This window comes from Myzus persicae, unplaced genomic scaffold, assembly GCF_001856785.1.
Source record: "Myzus persicae strain clone G006 unplaced genomic scaffold, MPER_G0061.0, whole genome shotgun sequence".
Classification (NCBI taxonomy): Eukaryota; Metazoa; Arthropoda; class Insecta; order Hemiptera; family Aphididae; genus Myzus; species Myzus persicae.
In genome coordinates, this window is record NW_019104289.1 from 255,416 (window position 1) to 269,805 (window position 14,390).

The 14,390-nt window shown below is 34.4% G+C and overlaps 1 protein-coding gene across 2 annotated transcripts in view; it reads left to right on the top strand.

Annotated features, from left to right (window-relative positions):
- The window catches only part of LOC111040902 (laminin subunit gamma-1), a 57,046-nt gene that overhangs the window by 17,246 nt on the left and 25,410 nt on the right, over positions 1-14,390 (top strand). The window contains exons 5-6 of one of the 2 annotated variants that reach the window (XM_022324967.1): positions 753-883; positions 1,189-1,367. In XM_022324967.1, coding sequence (XP_022180659.1) covers positions 753-883; positions 1,189-1,367 — 310 coding nt within the window. Of the gene's footprint in view, positions 1-752; positions 884-1,188; positions 1,368-11,030; positions 11,445-14,390 lie in introns of those variants that run through there. The other variant, XM_022324968.1, reaches the window with a different exon arrangement.

Consider the following 14,390-nt stretch of genomic DNA (forward strand, 5'->3'; position numbering starts at 1 on the left):
ATCAACTATATTATGTCGTTTGTAGTTTGTAAATGTAAATGTAAACATAACTAACAATTCAAATTGAATGTATTATAAAATTAAATAATGTAAAATATAAGTTATCCTGTAAGGCTTAATGTTACCTTTGTAACTGTTTTAACATGTGTTCTATAACATGAACTCACTTACAATATTATAATATGTATAAATGTTTTGATAAAAGTTGAAACATTAATATTATAAAACTGGTATTGTATTATAGTGATATTATGTGTGTTGTTCAGTGTTCACATTATTAAAAATTTTAAATGAGTTACCTATTTTAAATTTATAAACTCACCATCACCATAATTATTTAGTTAAAATTAAAATTTTTTTTTTAAATATTAAATATTAATTTTATAATATGTTTACTTTCGTTTTATTAATTATTTAAATAATTATGTAAACAACAAGTCAAGTAGGTAAATGTTTTTATATAGGCAGGCAACTAAGCGTGCTTAGCTAAGGTTTCAATTTTTGATACGTTCATTTAAATTGCCTACATCGAACTCCTTAACATATCTCTTTGCTATAATAGCAAACGTTGATATTACTATTGCACCGTTAAGAATTTATAATATATCTCGTTTGGGCCATTTTAACGATGAAAGTCTTTAACTATATATTAAAATACAATGTTGACAAATGTATATTAAAAATATGTTTAATATGTATATTATTGTAAATATTTGTTCATGATATTGTATTTTGTTGAATTTATATTTTAGGACTGGGTAACCGCAACAGATGTCCGTATCACGTTAGACCGTTTAAATACATTTGGTGACGAAGTATTTGGTGATCCTCAAGTACTGAAGTCATATTTCTATGCTATTGCGGACTTCGCTGTTGGAGCCAGGTGAATAATATTATTTACACTAGAAATAAATTTAAGGTACACTTCAATATTTAGACTATTGATTATATTATTTTTAATTAATTGTTTTTCAAACTTTCATACTACACTACAAAATAGTTTTTTAAATTCAAAACCAATAAATTACTCCACCTTAAATTTTTTTTTGATTAAAAATTGCATCGTTAAATTAGGGAATTGGTGATTTCAATGCTGTTTTATTCAGCTGCAAACGTTTTTGAATTATCTAATCATAAACATTAATGTTTTTGAGATAACTATATATATATTTTTTTTTGTGGCAACAGATGCAAGTGTAACGGCCACGCCAGTGAATGTGTGAAGAGCACTTCAATCAATGGCACGTCCAGGAGAGTATGTCGGTGCGAGCACAATACTGCGGGGCCCGACTGCAATGAGTGCCTGCCGTTCTTCAATGACGCGCCGTGGAGTAGAGCGACTGCATCAAATGCGCACGAGTGTAAAGGTAATTGCATGCACTTATTTGTTTAGTTATTGCGCTAGAGGGCGCCACTTATACTAGGCTACGTACTACTATTATTATCCAATAATTATTTATTCCGATATCCAACGTCACTTGAGTATATTTTATGAACTGATGATAAGTTAATCAGTGGTGTTAGGTCAGGTTATATAAAAAAATGTTTTGCATAATGTGCCGACATATTAAAATATTTTTTAAATTGTATTAATTTGTATACATATATTACACATAATATAGCAAAATATACCAAAATACCCCTCCCCATGTGCCCGCCGGTGAAGTATATGGTTTGAACTGTTCTAAGATATATTTTATTATAAAAATATACCTAACATCCATGCAAACATCGAGGGAACTTTATTAGGTAGTTCAAGAATAGAAGAGCGAATTAGGAATCATTTAGCTGGGACATAATATTTATATTAATATAGAAGAAGAACAACTTAATATTATCATAATATCATATTTTAGTATGATTGTAAATGTGAAAAAAAATGTCTCTATTTAAAGACCAGACAACGGACAACGAATCGAAAAATTGACAACATATTTTTTTTTAAAGGTTCTTGTTATGAAGCAGTGAAAATGCAAGTTATCAATAGGTCTTAGGTGAATTGAAAATTTACCTTAAAAGCTTTTATCAAATTTTAAAATAATATTCTGAAGTAATTATATTCACTATTGAATATCGATAGGTACCAAGCAGGTTCAATTGAGTGATTCTATATAATTTTATATTAATGTTATTACAAATCTTTCTTACCATTGAATAGCCATCGATGTTTTTAATCGTTTAACGAAGTGCTTAGTTAGGTGTATATGTGTAATAATAAATTATGGTGGATTATTACTGTGCGGAGCATTACTGTGATTAACAGTTTCGGCGTCTGGTAGATGATTTTTTTTTAGGTTTATGGACACAAGCCAATTACATACTCGTAATTTTATAACTACCTATATGCTTTTTTGATTATTCATTTTTCATACAATTTTTAAGTCAGTACCTATTGTATACCTTATTATTATTGTTGTTGCTATAAAGTTTTTGTTTTGGTTTACCATATTTAAAATATAAATAAATAATTTAAATAAATTTAAAAAAAATACATGCGCTACTATATGCAATGGATTGATATTTTTAGTGGAGCATTCTTATATCTTCGACTTATCAAATTGCAATTATTTTTGTCTGAGTTGCCCTAACCGAATCAAATCAGTACATTTTATTCAGCTCGACTATTTTTATTTCTGTATGCATATTTGTTTAAATTATTGTTCAAACATTGATATCATCTATATAATATAGTATATTATAAATACCTCGATCAATTACAAAAATCTTCATTAGATTACTTTACATATATGCTAACGACGAACAGGTGTATAAAGCACTGTATGAGACCTTGTTTATGTTTTGTGTACGAGATAATTTATAACACTATTCGGTGTATTTTAGGTAATTGAGAAATTTTTAGTCAAACAAAAAAAAACCAACAAATTGTTGTGATTTACTTAGAAGGCCGGCGTAAAACCGGTTCATTATTTAAATTTATCTGACACAATTGAGTGTAATTTATGTATTGCAATCCAAACAATAACAGTGTTGATAGATACTCTGCGTGCAGGATTCGTGTGTGACGAAGGCGTGACAAAGATTGCTGTCTCTCGTCTACATGGCCGGTACATGATACATACAAAGAATAATAAACTGCTTTTCGCCGATGGACTGCTTTTCGTCGTGTCTGTTCCGAAAAAAAAACACTCACGAGACACGGATACCAGTCATTCCTGGGATTAATGCTACACCACCGCGTGTATGCTTATAGTTATAATAATAATAATAATAATAATAAGATATATAAGATTATGCATAATATTTTAAGAGTGTTACTATTGCATATAATAGACAGTGGATTTTTCAAAGTGTACAACAAAATTATTCAGTACGTTTTTTTCTAAAAAAATTCGTATTCCATGATACGTGATTTGATACATAATATCATATGCTATTAGCATTAGCCACGCTACCATAATTGTATTATATTGTGTTAGCGGTAAGTACGTTTTTCGTATTTGTTATTCCACTCGGCTTTATGTATATAATGTGAATTTGGGAACTCGTTTTAGGTACGCGTACTTCTAATACCAGCCTTTAATGCGATATCATAACAAACGATCCTGAAAAACATTATAAATCGCATTACGTAGCTGATTAATAAATTTATCGTGAATATTATGTGAAAATACATAGCTAAGTTTTAAAAAATGATAATCTATTGCGATGATTACCTACAGATTTTTTTCATGATTTTGTACATTCTAAAGAATTGTAACATAATATAATATAGTATTATCATATATCTTCGAACGATAGACATAGGTAGAGGTTACTCACGTTATGTTTTATTTTTAGTGATAAAACTTCAGAAACTGCAGCCGTGTTATTGGCCCAGCCCATAAGCGTGTCCAGACCTCTGTGGTTGGAGAGACAATTTGTAAAATTTTATTTTTTACATATTGTATCTATAAGTATACTTACCTAATATTTGTGACTCTTTTGTCCTATAGTATTACAATATAAACACCTGAGACTTTTTATGGAAGTATGTAAACATCGAAAATTTAGAAAATCTCTGTTGTACCTACTTTAAAGTTTAAAATATGTCGACTGTCGAGTTAAATGAATGTTAATACATAAAGCAAACCATTAATGTTATTTGTAACTAAAATTAGGTAATTACACCCATTGAAATTGAATAGGTATGAAAAAAATACAATTAAATTATTATTATTAAATAATGATTTAAATTGGAAAAATATTTATGTGTATCGTAAGTAGGTAGGTCATTAATGAAAAAGTGTAAAAATACCAAATAATAAAATACAGTCAGTTGAAAAGTTCTTTTTGCATTGTAGGCCGATTCATGTTCCATAATATTATTACTAACAATGCTTCCAAGCGGTCTTGAAGCATTGTGCTTCTAATTTTGGTTTTGATGAAACTCAATTTCAAAAGATGTTTCTCACTCGAATAACTTGTAACTGGGATGGTTACAAATTCATTTACAACTTGATATATGTTTTTAAATGTGGTATTTCTTCTAGAATAAGCCAACCGCTTTATCCAATTTTCCAATAAATCGTTGGGGAGGCAGGTGACCACCCTGCCTTCCCCGTAGACACGTCTATGGACCCTAGTCACATATTATTATAATATACGAAACGCGTCTTGTCTGCTGAAATGCCCCCCCCCCCCCAAGTCCCAACGAAATTGTATTAATCCTTACGTCATTTGATAATAATAATGTGTTATAGTAAACATCATACCCCGCAGTCGTGAATGCTTGCTGCGGTATAGGAACGGGGAGATAACGGAGTTGCACGTGATGAGAAATAGTGAAAATACGGTTGACATCCTTGGTCAATGCTGTTCGTCAGCGCCACTGTCATTGGTATACATAACAATATCATAGGTATTAATAGGTAGGTATAGCTGGGTATACCTACGTCGTCGTCGTCGCGTTGCATAGGTATAGGATTATAGGTACCTATACCTATAATACTCTCTGCCACCGGTATCGTAGTCGTCGTCGTCGTCGTCGTAGTCGTTGTCGTCGTCGGTAACCCCGTTATGTTGTGTTCGTCATCTGCAGGTATACATGCGCAAGCGGACACGGCGGAGTGTTGGCGCGGAAGAGGGAGTTAAGTGTAAGAAAAAAAATTGTGAAAAAAAAAAATAGCAAACAGGTCTAAATGAAAACGGTACGAAAACAGAGTATACGCGTATACACTACGATGGAATTAAAAGAGACTGGTTGCCGAATATGGTGCAGTCGCAATGGTTTCTCGGAACGACGATGCAGCTCCGCGCCGTGTATTTGTGTGTATACCTTGTGCGTGTAGGTGCGTGTGTGTGTGTGTATGTGTGTGCGTACTTGTGCGTATTATATATACGTATACGCGGTACGCGTTTATCGTGACAAAACGGACATGCCATCGCGTACGGGACATGATTGGAGAGAAGTCAGGACTTCGACAGGAATTTCTTCTCCAAGGTCCTGGATGACACTTTGTCTTCTATATTACATACCAATGCCTATATAATGATACGGAGCGGGCGTTACGGTTCCGCCGAGAAGTCGTCTCTCGCGCAACGCATAATTATTGTACATCGATGCATTTTACTATTATTATTATTATTATTATTATTATTATTATTGTTATACACAGACGAAGTTTTTGCATTTTAAATATATAGTATACTGTTATATACGCGATTGACTGTCTTTTCGATATTATTATGATTATAATTACCTATAGTGACTTCTAAGCGTAATTCACATGAAGGCGGTTGACGAATAAAATACAATTTTGAAGAGTTGTGGACGTATTACAGTTTGGTCTCAGATTTGGAGTTGGCGTTTTCGAAATACATATTATTGTAGCTTTGTATATTATGGGACAATAATAATCGAGTCCAGCCGAAGCATGTGATGTTTGAACATATTTTTTTCCCGTCCACTTCAAAAAACTTGAAAAATCAACAAATTTTGGTCGATAAGGAGAAATGGCCGCTGTTGGTATTTTCCATAGTCGATATCCATATAATCGTCTGTTTTCAACAGTTTTCTTCGCGGAACGTACTGCAAGTGCTCGTTGTATTATATTTGTCACTAGACCTACTAAACGTTTTATTTCGATCTACATAACTGCTCGAACGGTTCGATTCTAATGCACATAATATACTTCCATACAAGGCTCTGCGTCGATATCCATAAATATGATGGTTTCCACTGAAAAAATTGAGGCGAATCCTGTAAGTTTTATCAGCGGACGCTTGTAACATTGCAATAATATATACCTACGAGTCGGGCATAAAAGTGTGCGCCTATGTAAACTGCAAGTGCACAGCATTTTCTTCACTGCTCGTATACAACCATTCGAGTCACCATTATTTCGCGGTTCGCACTAATAGCTAATGTTACGGTCGCATGACTATAATAATAATATAATGTTATTATGTGCATATTATAGACAAAGTGCGCGTATATCGTAGAATAAATGATATAATATCTTGCGGGCCCGTTATCGCAACTCGACAAGAGAACGAGAACAACTACAAATGATTTATCGATAATATTCATAAACTGCTGTGTTATTGGAATAATTCCAAAATACCGGAAAAAGTTAACGTGCTCCGCAGATACCGCAGTTATATAATACCTATAGTACCATAGATGCAGATATTTAATATATTATATTATTTTTTTCCGCCGTTACCTCCCCGCAGAATAGTGTCGTCGTATACACCTCATATGCTCGTGTGGCTAATAATTTGTATTGTACCTACTGACCATATAAGACCATAATAATATCGAGGTGCATTTAAGTCCCCGGGCGAATCTGAAAGCGCGATGTGCGGAAGTAAACCCCGTTTTTTAAGAATAATGTGAATAATAATAGTCATAAACATTCACGTAATATTTTTTATAATAATAATATTATACGTTATAAAACATTTATATAGGTATAATATGGTACGGCGGCGAGTGGTATCCGCTTACTGTATGGCGGCGGCCATCATATAATGATATCTGCAACATTCTTTCGTGACACTATTAATAATAATTTTCCACAGAAAACGTATCGATTGCACATCATTTCAGGTGTCCCGGCCGTAGGTCATCACGACGTTTAAAATATTATTACAACCGCAAGTCTGTGTTTATCGTTTTTATTGCCCAATTTATAACCGCTCGCCACCGGATCCAATACCTATAACCGAGTACGGTATAATATAATAAACGCGGCAAAGTAATATTATACTGGACATAGACCAGCTGGTTTAATGAGTAGGTATATGGTTATGTCGTGTTTAGGATTTTTAAACTATGATTCCGCTACAGCAGCCGGTGGTCTCGGAGTGCAGTGTTTTAAACGCGTGTACTATTTAATAGTATTTATTTATTTACACTTAACCCAATACAACTATTATAATGGATAGGTTTATGGAAGAAAAAAAACGTCTTCTCCGTGGATTACGTCTTATGCGCGATCGAAAATCTAATACTTCAGTAAGGAATAATAATAATTATTATTATTATTATAAGACGATGTGAACAGTGTGCTACCTACTCGCAGTGAGCTGCATGGGAATCGCTTACAAGATAGTTTATCACATATTCTATCTCAATCACTGCGGCGATCTTGTCAGCTTGTCGTCGTCGTAAATCAATTAGTTGTCTAAATCTGTACAGATCTCGTCGAAATCAATATTATATTATTTTAAATACATTTTGTATGAATTACACATAACTAATGAGTTAAATATTGACACAACAAAGTTACAACATATAATTATTGTGAATCTATAGGACATCACATTCATTTGCAGTCATCATTTGCATTATTTCCATAAGTTTTTTCGACATTTCGTTAAACTTCCAAACTTCCAGAACCCACCTCACTTAGTTTGTTATTAATATTATTATTTTTATCTCATTTAAATATAATTTAATTACCGAAGTAAACGTTATACTACCACCACCTCAATAATTGTTATGTCGCCTATTATAAATTAAAACTAAATAATATCATGCTACATGACAAAAATAATAAACCACACACTGCACAGTTGTTCGCCTTTACTCAAACAGTAACTGTTTGAACTCATCATAAAATTGTATTTTTATTGTATAGCACTTTTGCTATTTACTCACTTACCGAGCTTTTAATATGAGTTATTATAATATATTAATATAAGTACTTATAGATCTCCAGTTCTCCACTGTCAATCCTATCCCAGGCGAGCATTGGGTGCAATTATTGAGACTAATATTGTCAATTTAGAGTTTTAGACAGTTCACAATTTATATACTTACGTGAGGGGAAAATTACCCATGTCGGGGTAAAAATTTCCTTTTACCAATTATTATTGAATTTCCATATTTTTCGTAATACGAAATTGCTCTCTAATAACTGTTAAGACACTTACAATTTCACGTATACATACAACTTATATTTCTTTTAATGTGGCATATTATATGTATCGGTGGTACAATGTGTACCAAGGTACACCCATATTGCGTAAATGAAATAATTGATACATTTGATTGAGAATTTCGTCGAGCCTATTCGTAAGATATATCCACCTAAACTGTACGTAACTTTCTTTTTGCCCCCCCCCCCCCGCACAGAGAAATATGCGTATTATTCAAACGGGTTTTTACTTTCCGGGATTGAAATGCGTACCTCGTGCAACATTTTTTTTCTACATTTTATTTTGTCTCCAAAACGTAAAAATGCTACTGAAACGCAATACACGGATAATATATATAATAACGAGCGTTACGTACAATCGAATGTCTAAAGATTTATTTTTAAATGCATTGTGCCCTTCAGTGCGCGGAGACTCTAGTGCTCGGTGCATTCCCTATTTGGAGAAACAGCTTGTCAGAGAAGTGCTGTCGATAAGCGTTTCGGTATTGAAAAAGAAAGAAAATAATATGTACTTGCGGGTAGAGGTACGCACTGCGCGCGGTGCTTTCTCGATTATTCATATACCGGGGTTACCTGCATGCTGCATGCATGCATCTATACCATTATTGTAAATCGGGTTTTAATTAGTGACGACTACAGCTATCATGTGATGGGTATTTTTTTCGTCCATTCCCAAAACCCGAATCGACAAACGGAACACGTGTAACTCGCGTTCTTGTTGTTTTATTTTTTTTTCGCAAGTTCATACGCGTTCCATCGAATACAACATTATTGCGGTTTAGTAGGTATAGTATAATAATAATAATAATAATAATAATATATTATGTCTTCGGGCCGGTGGCGATTTTCCTGGGCGACTCGTGAGAAAACGCTCCTTTGCGGCACTATTCATCGACCTATTGGATACAATTTTCTATCACTGCTGCAGTTATTGCATCTCATCTTTTCTACACTGCACTGCTGCAGTTGTGTCGGGTATGGTCACGTAATTTGGGTTTTTGGACACGACCTGCAACGGCCGCTAGGATCGGCGAACCAAATGTATTGCAGTGATTAATCACGACTATCTATATATTTATGTATGAAAGCGATGGCGGGGCACACGAGAGTAAGTCATAATATAATAATAATAAATATTAACAACGCAACTCCCGGTATTGAATATCAATAAAATATTTTGACAGTTAAACCTGTCTCGTGTACGTGTTAATGTACCTAATACCAGTAGGACTGCAAAGCGCATATATTATTATAATGTTATCGTACAGCGTGGGTGTAAACATTATGATTTCTCGATACGACTAAATACGTGTTTCCACCTAATCGTTTTTTTAACATTATGTTTATGCTACAGGTACCAACTTTCGTCTCAATCCGTCATATTATTCACATCGAATATTTTTGTACGTTCTTATAATATATTATTGTGTTTTAAATCATGGTTTTTTTCGTTTCGTCCGATTTAAGCCCTGTTCGAGTATATACTAGCAACGGCGTTTAAGTTGATAAATTTTGGCATTAAATATAGTAAAAAACTATCAAATCAAAATTTGTAACGAAAGAATATTCTAAACAATATTTCACGAATGCAATTTTTAAAATTCTATAAAATATCAATGTGTAAAATATTGTAGGTCGTATATATATATTACCTATCTAGTGAAACTATACACATGTTGGCACACGGTGCAAGGATAATTTATTTATATTTCTGTTTATACAATAATATTATATCAAAGGTCGTACTTGTTGTATCGAATTGCAACTATCTAATAGTGCTGCTGCAATATTACTCTGATATGGGCAGCAATAATATGCAACTGGTGACTCGAGGAACGAATATTATAATAATATAATATTTACTAATTATTCCCTTCAGCTTTTATAACACATCTTCATCTTAATTCCTCTAATCCTGTGTATTATTCAATCGTTCGCCTGTTGCAAGTGAAGGATTCATAATTTCTTTGTTTTTACAATTCTTATTGTTTTTATCGATTATTTAAAACATCAAAGATCATTAGCATACATTTTACAAGATAGTACAATATTTATAGTTTTACAGTTGTGTTACGTCGTTATGATTATTAACATTTTAGTAAATTAATTTTAATTTTAATTGTTCAATTAATTGATTGTACAGGTTAGTTTTTTTCAAGAAGTTGATCATATTGTTAATATTTCTTGCGTTCGGACCACCTAAAGCTGCGTCTAAATTGGATGAGATATATCGTTATCGTTTTGTAGATTTTTACGTGTTTGAAAAGAAACAAAAAAAATGTTTGTTCGGTGTCTTGTTTCATAGAATTTAAAAGCGCGTCGAGTCCACCGCAGTCATCATCGGCGATAATGATCTCCGCGATAATTATTAATTTCTGCAAAGTAGGTACCTCTAACCGTACATACCTATACCTATCGAAATGCGTTGTGGCGGCCCGCGGCCAAACGGCACGTTGTACAAGAATCCGAAGGGTCGTCAAGTGCGCACGTTCGTTTTTTTGAAAGTATCCCCCGGTGCAGGTATGTTTACACACACATACATACACACACACACACACGTACACACACACCTGTACACACCACCACCGACACACACTACCTGGTGCCGACACATAGATAACCAGTCTTCGCGTCCACGGGCTAGCGTCAGCTCGTGTCTCGGTGCACTATCGCTCGTCGCATACCGGATCCGCGGTCATAACTGCGCGTGCCTATTAATTCGTTTTATTTTTTATTATTTTCGTTGCCGTTCGTCGAATATTGTTCACATCGTGTCCCGGCGTGACGTTATAAATATTGTATCACAATAAAACACCTGTATTATAATTATACCGTTTTCGTTGAATATAATAATAATACGTAATTACGAATATTGAAAACGCTCTCCGAATCGAATCCGACGTCCCCGACGGATCTGTAGTGCTCTCGATCGATGATGTAATCTAATCGGACGATGCGTCATAATGGAACTGATTGCATTTTGCTTGTGGATTTTCGCACTGGTTCCCCGTTGTCAGCTCACTGAATGGGACGGATTCACTCCTTGGTTCACCGGTTCTGGTAAATTACTATTATTATTAATTATTACTATAGTTTTTACTCTTCAATTTTTTTTTTGTAAATTTTCTTTATATTATTTAAACCACATACATAATATTATTATGAAGTATTTTAAAATCTGAGTCGAAAATAACTGAGGTAGTATTTTTTGTACGATTTTTATTTCAGACGATAATTTAATCAAGTACCTACCTATTAATTATATAGGTACATTCAATATTATCGTTATTTAATTTGTATTAATAACCTGTATATTATGATTATCGATTGATATTAGTCTGAATTGCTAGAAACATTAACCAAAAAAAAAAAAATAATAATAATATGTTACAAACTGATTTTTTTTGGAACATTAACCAAAAAAAATAATAATAATAATATGTTACAAACTGATTTTTTTCTTACGATATAACAACCGCGGCACAGTAACAAAATATTGTTAAAACGACAATTGAGTTATTTCAAAAGGTTAGGTGTGAAAAAAATGTTATCGTGATTCTTTTTTTTTTAACCAGCCATTAAACGCGATGATTTTGTAACAAAACAAATTGCCCGACTCCTCGACCAGCAGTCCGCGTCCGAAATGGAATTGGACGCGATGATTTGTTACCCTGCGGTTAAAGCGTTCCTATATATGTAGGTACACACACATACACACACACACACACACACACACACACACACACACACACACACACACACACACACTCGCTTGTCTCGTACGGTGAAGCGTGTGGTATGTGCGCGTGTGACTGTATAACCAGAACGTCGTCCCTCGGTCACTTTGGCCATAATAATACCGAATTCTCATACCTACCAGCTGAGTGTAATGGGATTGTCGCAGCGGCTATAACTGCTTCTAAACGGTGACTTTGACGATAATATTCTCCCGAGCAGCTAATTAGTCCTTCAGGATGGGAAAAAGGATTACTTCACATCACGTCTGACGGAGTGACGCGCGCGTTGTTCTCGAGGAGCAGCGGCCGCCCCCGTCACTGTATAGGTACATACCTATGTATGTAATGGTACATAATCCGTATATTATGGTCCTGCATAAATTATATAATGACCCGTTCGTGAGGTGTGCCTTTTCACAACCGTCGAAAACCGAGCCGCAGCAGCACTCGAGCTCATCTCATTCTGTATATTATTGTAATGTATTATTTGTCCGTTATTAGACGATACACTTTTTGTCTGCGTAAGAAGATTGATGCGTTTTTCACTTGAATGGCACCGTAATTAAAAAATAAAAAATATATGTATATGGACACAAGTGGGAGAGAGTATAATATAAGACGAAGGCGACGGCATATATGTACCTATATAATATTATGTGTATGACGTATTACAAATTAACCATAATCAGTAATGTCATCGCGGCGGCGATTAACCTGAACATTTTGTGCGTATACCTAGGTATACGTAGGTACCTCCACTGACTATACGATACATAATATGCAGCCCGTGAATATAGACGATTTTAACAATTACACGGGTGTTGGAGGAAACTGATTTTGACAAGCAGACGCGTCCGTCGTTCAGATCGATGATTTATCGTGATATTAGTCGTCCCGAAATATCGTTTGATCGCTCACATCGTGGACGCCTTAAATCCCTTTTTTTTATAACCATTATCGTACCTAAATACCTACCTACTTAGCACCCGAATCTCATTACACACTGCATTCGTATATAAACTCGTGTATATATATATATTATAAAGTATATAATAGAATGAAACGACACACATTATAATATTATTATTATTTTTATAATGCAGTGTTCCTTTATGTGTGTATACTGCCGCAGCAGCGAAGGACTTGTGCTCGCATGCAGCCGCCTCGTGGAGGGGGTCATTATTAATGTCGAGTATTATTGTGCGCTCCGCCACCCGATCGTAAATCAATTGTTTATATGTGTATGTATATATAGGTGTATACGTAGGTATATGATGTATACCGGTACTTACATCCGAGGAGGGTATTTTTTCGTACGGACCTGACCGGTTCTTATCTCGCAGGACACGGCGTATTTATTATTATTATATTATTAATATAAGGGAGGGGACGATAATTAGACATCTGTGTATATTCACGATAATGAATGTTCGCCTCGGGTATGGAAAGACCAAAATTATGTAAATTTCATTGTGGCTCCTCCGTTGTGCGATGGTTTTCCCTAAAAATGCCGGCGTGTATAATCGTACTCAGCGGGTAGTGGCGCCATACATACGCGCATATAGTATAAAAAAAAATCCCCCAAAAACAACATTATACTAAAGAAATCGCAGTTAAACAGACTATACGACTCCCACGCGCGATGCACACTATTTAATGACCGGCCCACCACCCACATTTTCCTATTGTTACTTTTAATATCGATTGCACCTGCGGCAAAAACTATCGTTTTCGGCACCGCTTCGGTCTACTTAAAACGAAAACGATAATTTGGACATTTTTTTCAAAAGCGTACGACTATTACGCGGAGGAGTCGTCCGCGGCCCTGAGTATAGGCGGTATATATTATTTTATTACAATATGTATAGTCACGTCTCACATTATGTATCTACCGATGTCAAAAAATATAAATACTATCGTTATATTTACTGTATATACCGACTAAGTTGTCAGCGCGTTCGATAAAAATCACATATTATATATAGGTATACCAGCTGTTTATAATAGGCTATATCTATATAATATAGTAGGTACAGTGTACACACATACGAAGTGTTGCTGCAAGGAAATCTATACCAAACCGTCGCGGTCGTTCCACGATTTTTGGGCCAGCAGCATAGGTGTATACATGCTTGTTGGAATTTACGTTGGGAATTTACATAAAGGTGCATCTGTTTGACATCTCTCAGATGTTGACGACTTACTTGCTTTTAAAACGTTTTAGTCAACCCGACCACGTGTGTTTAAACTGTCTGATTCGAGTGCGTGC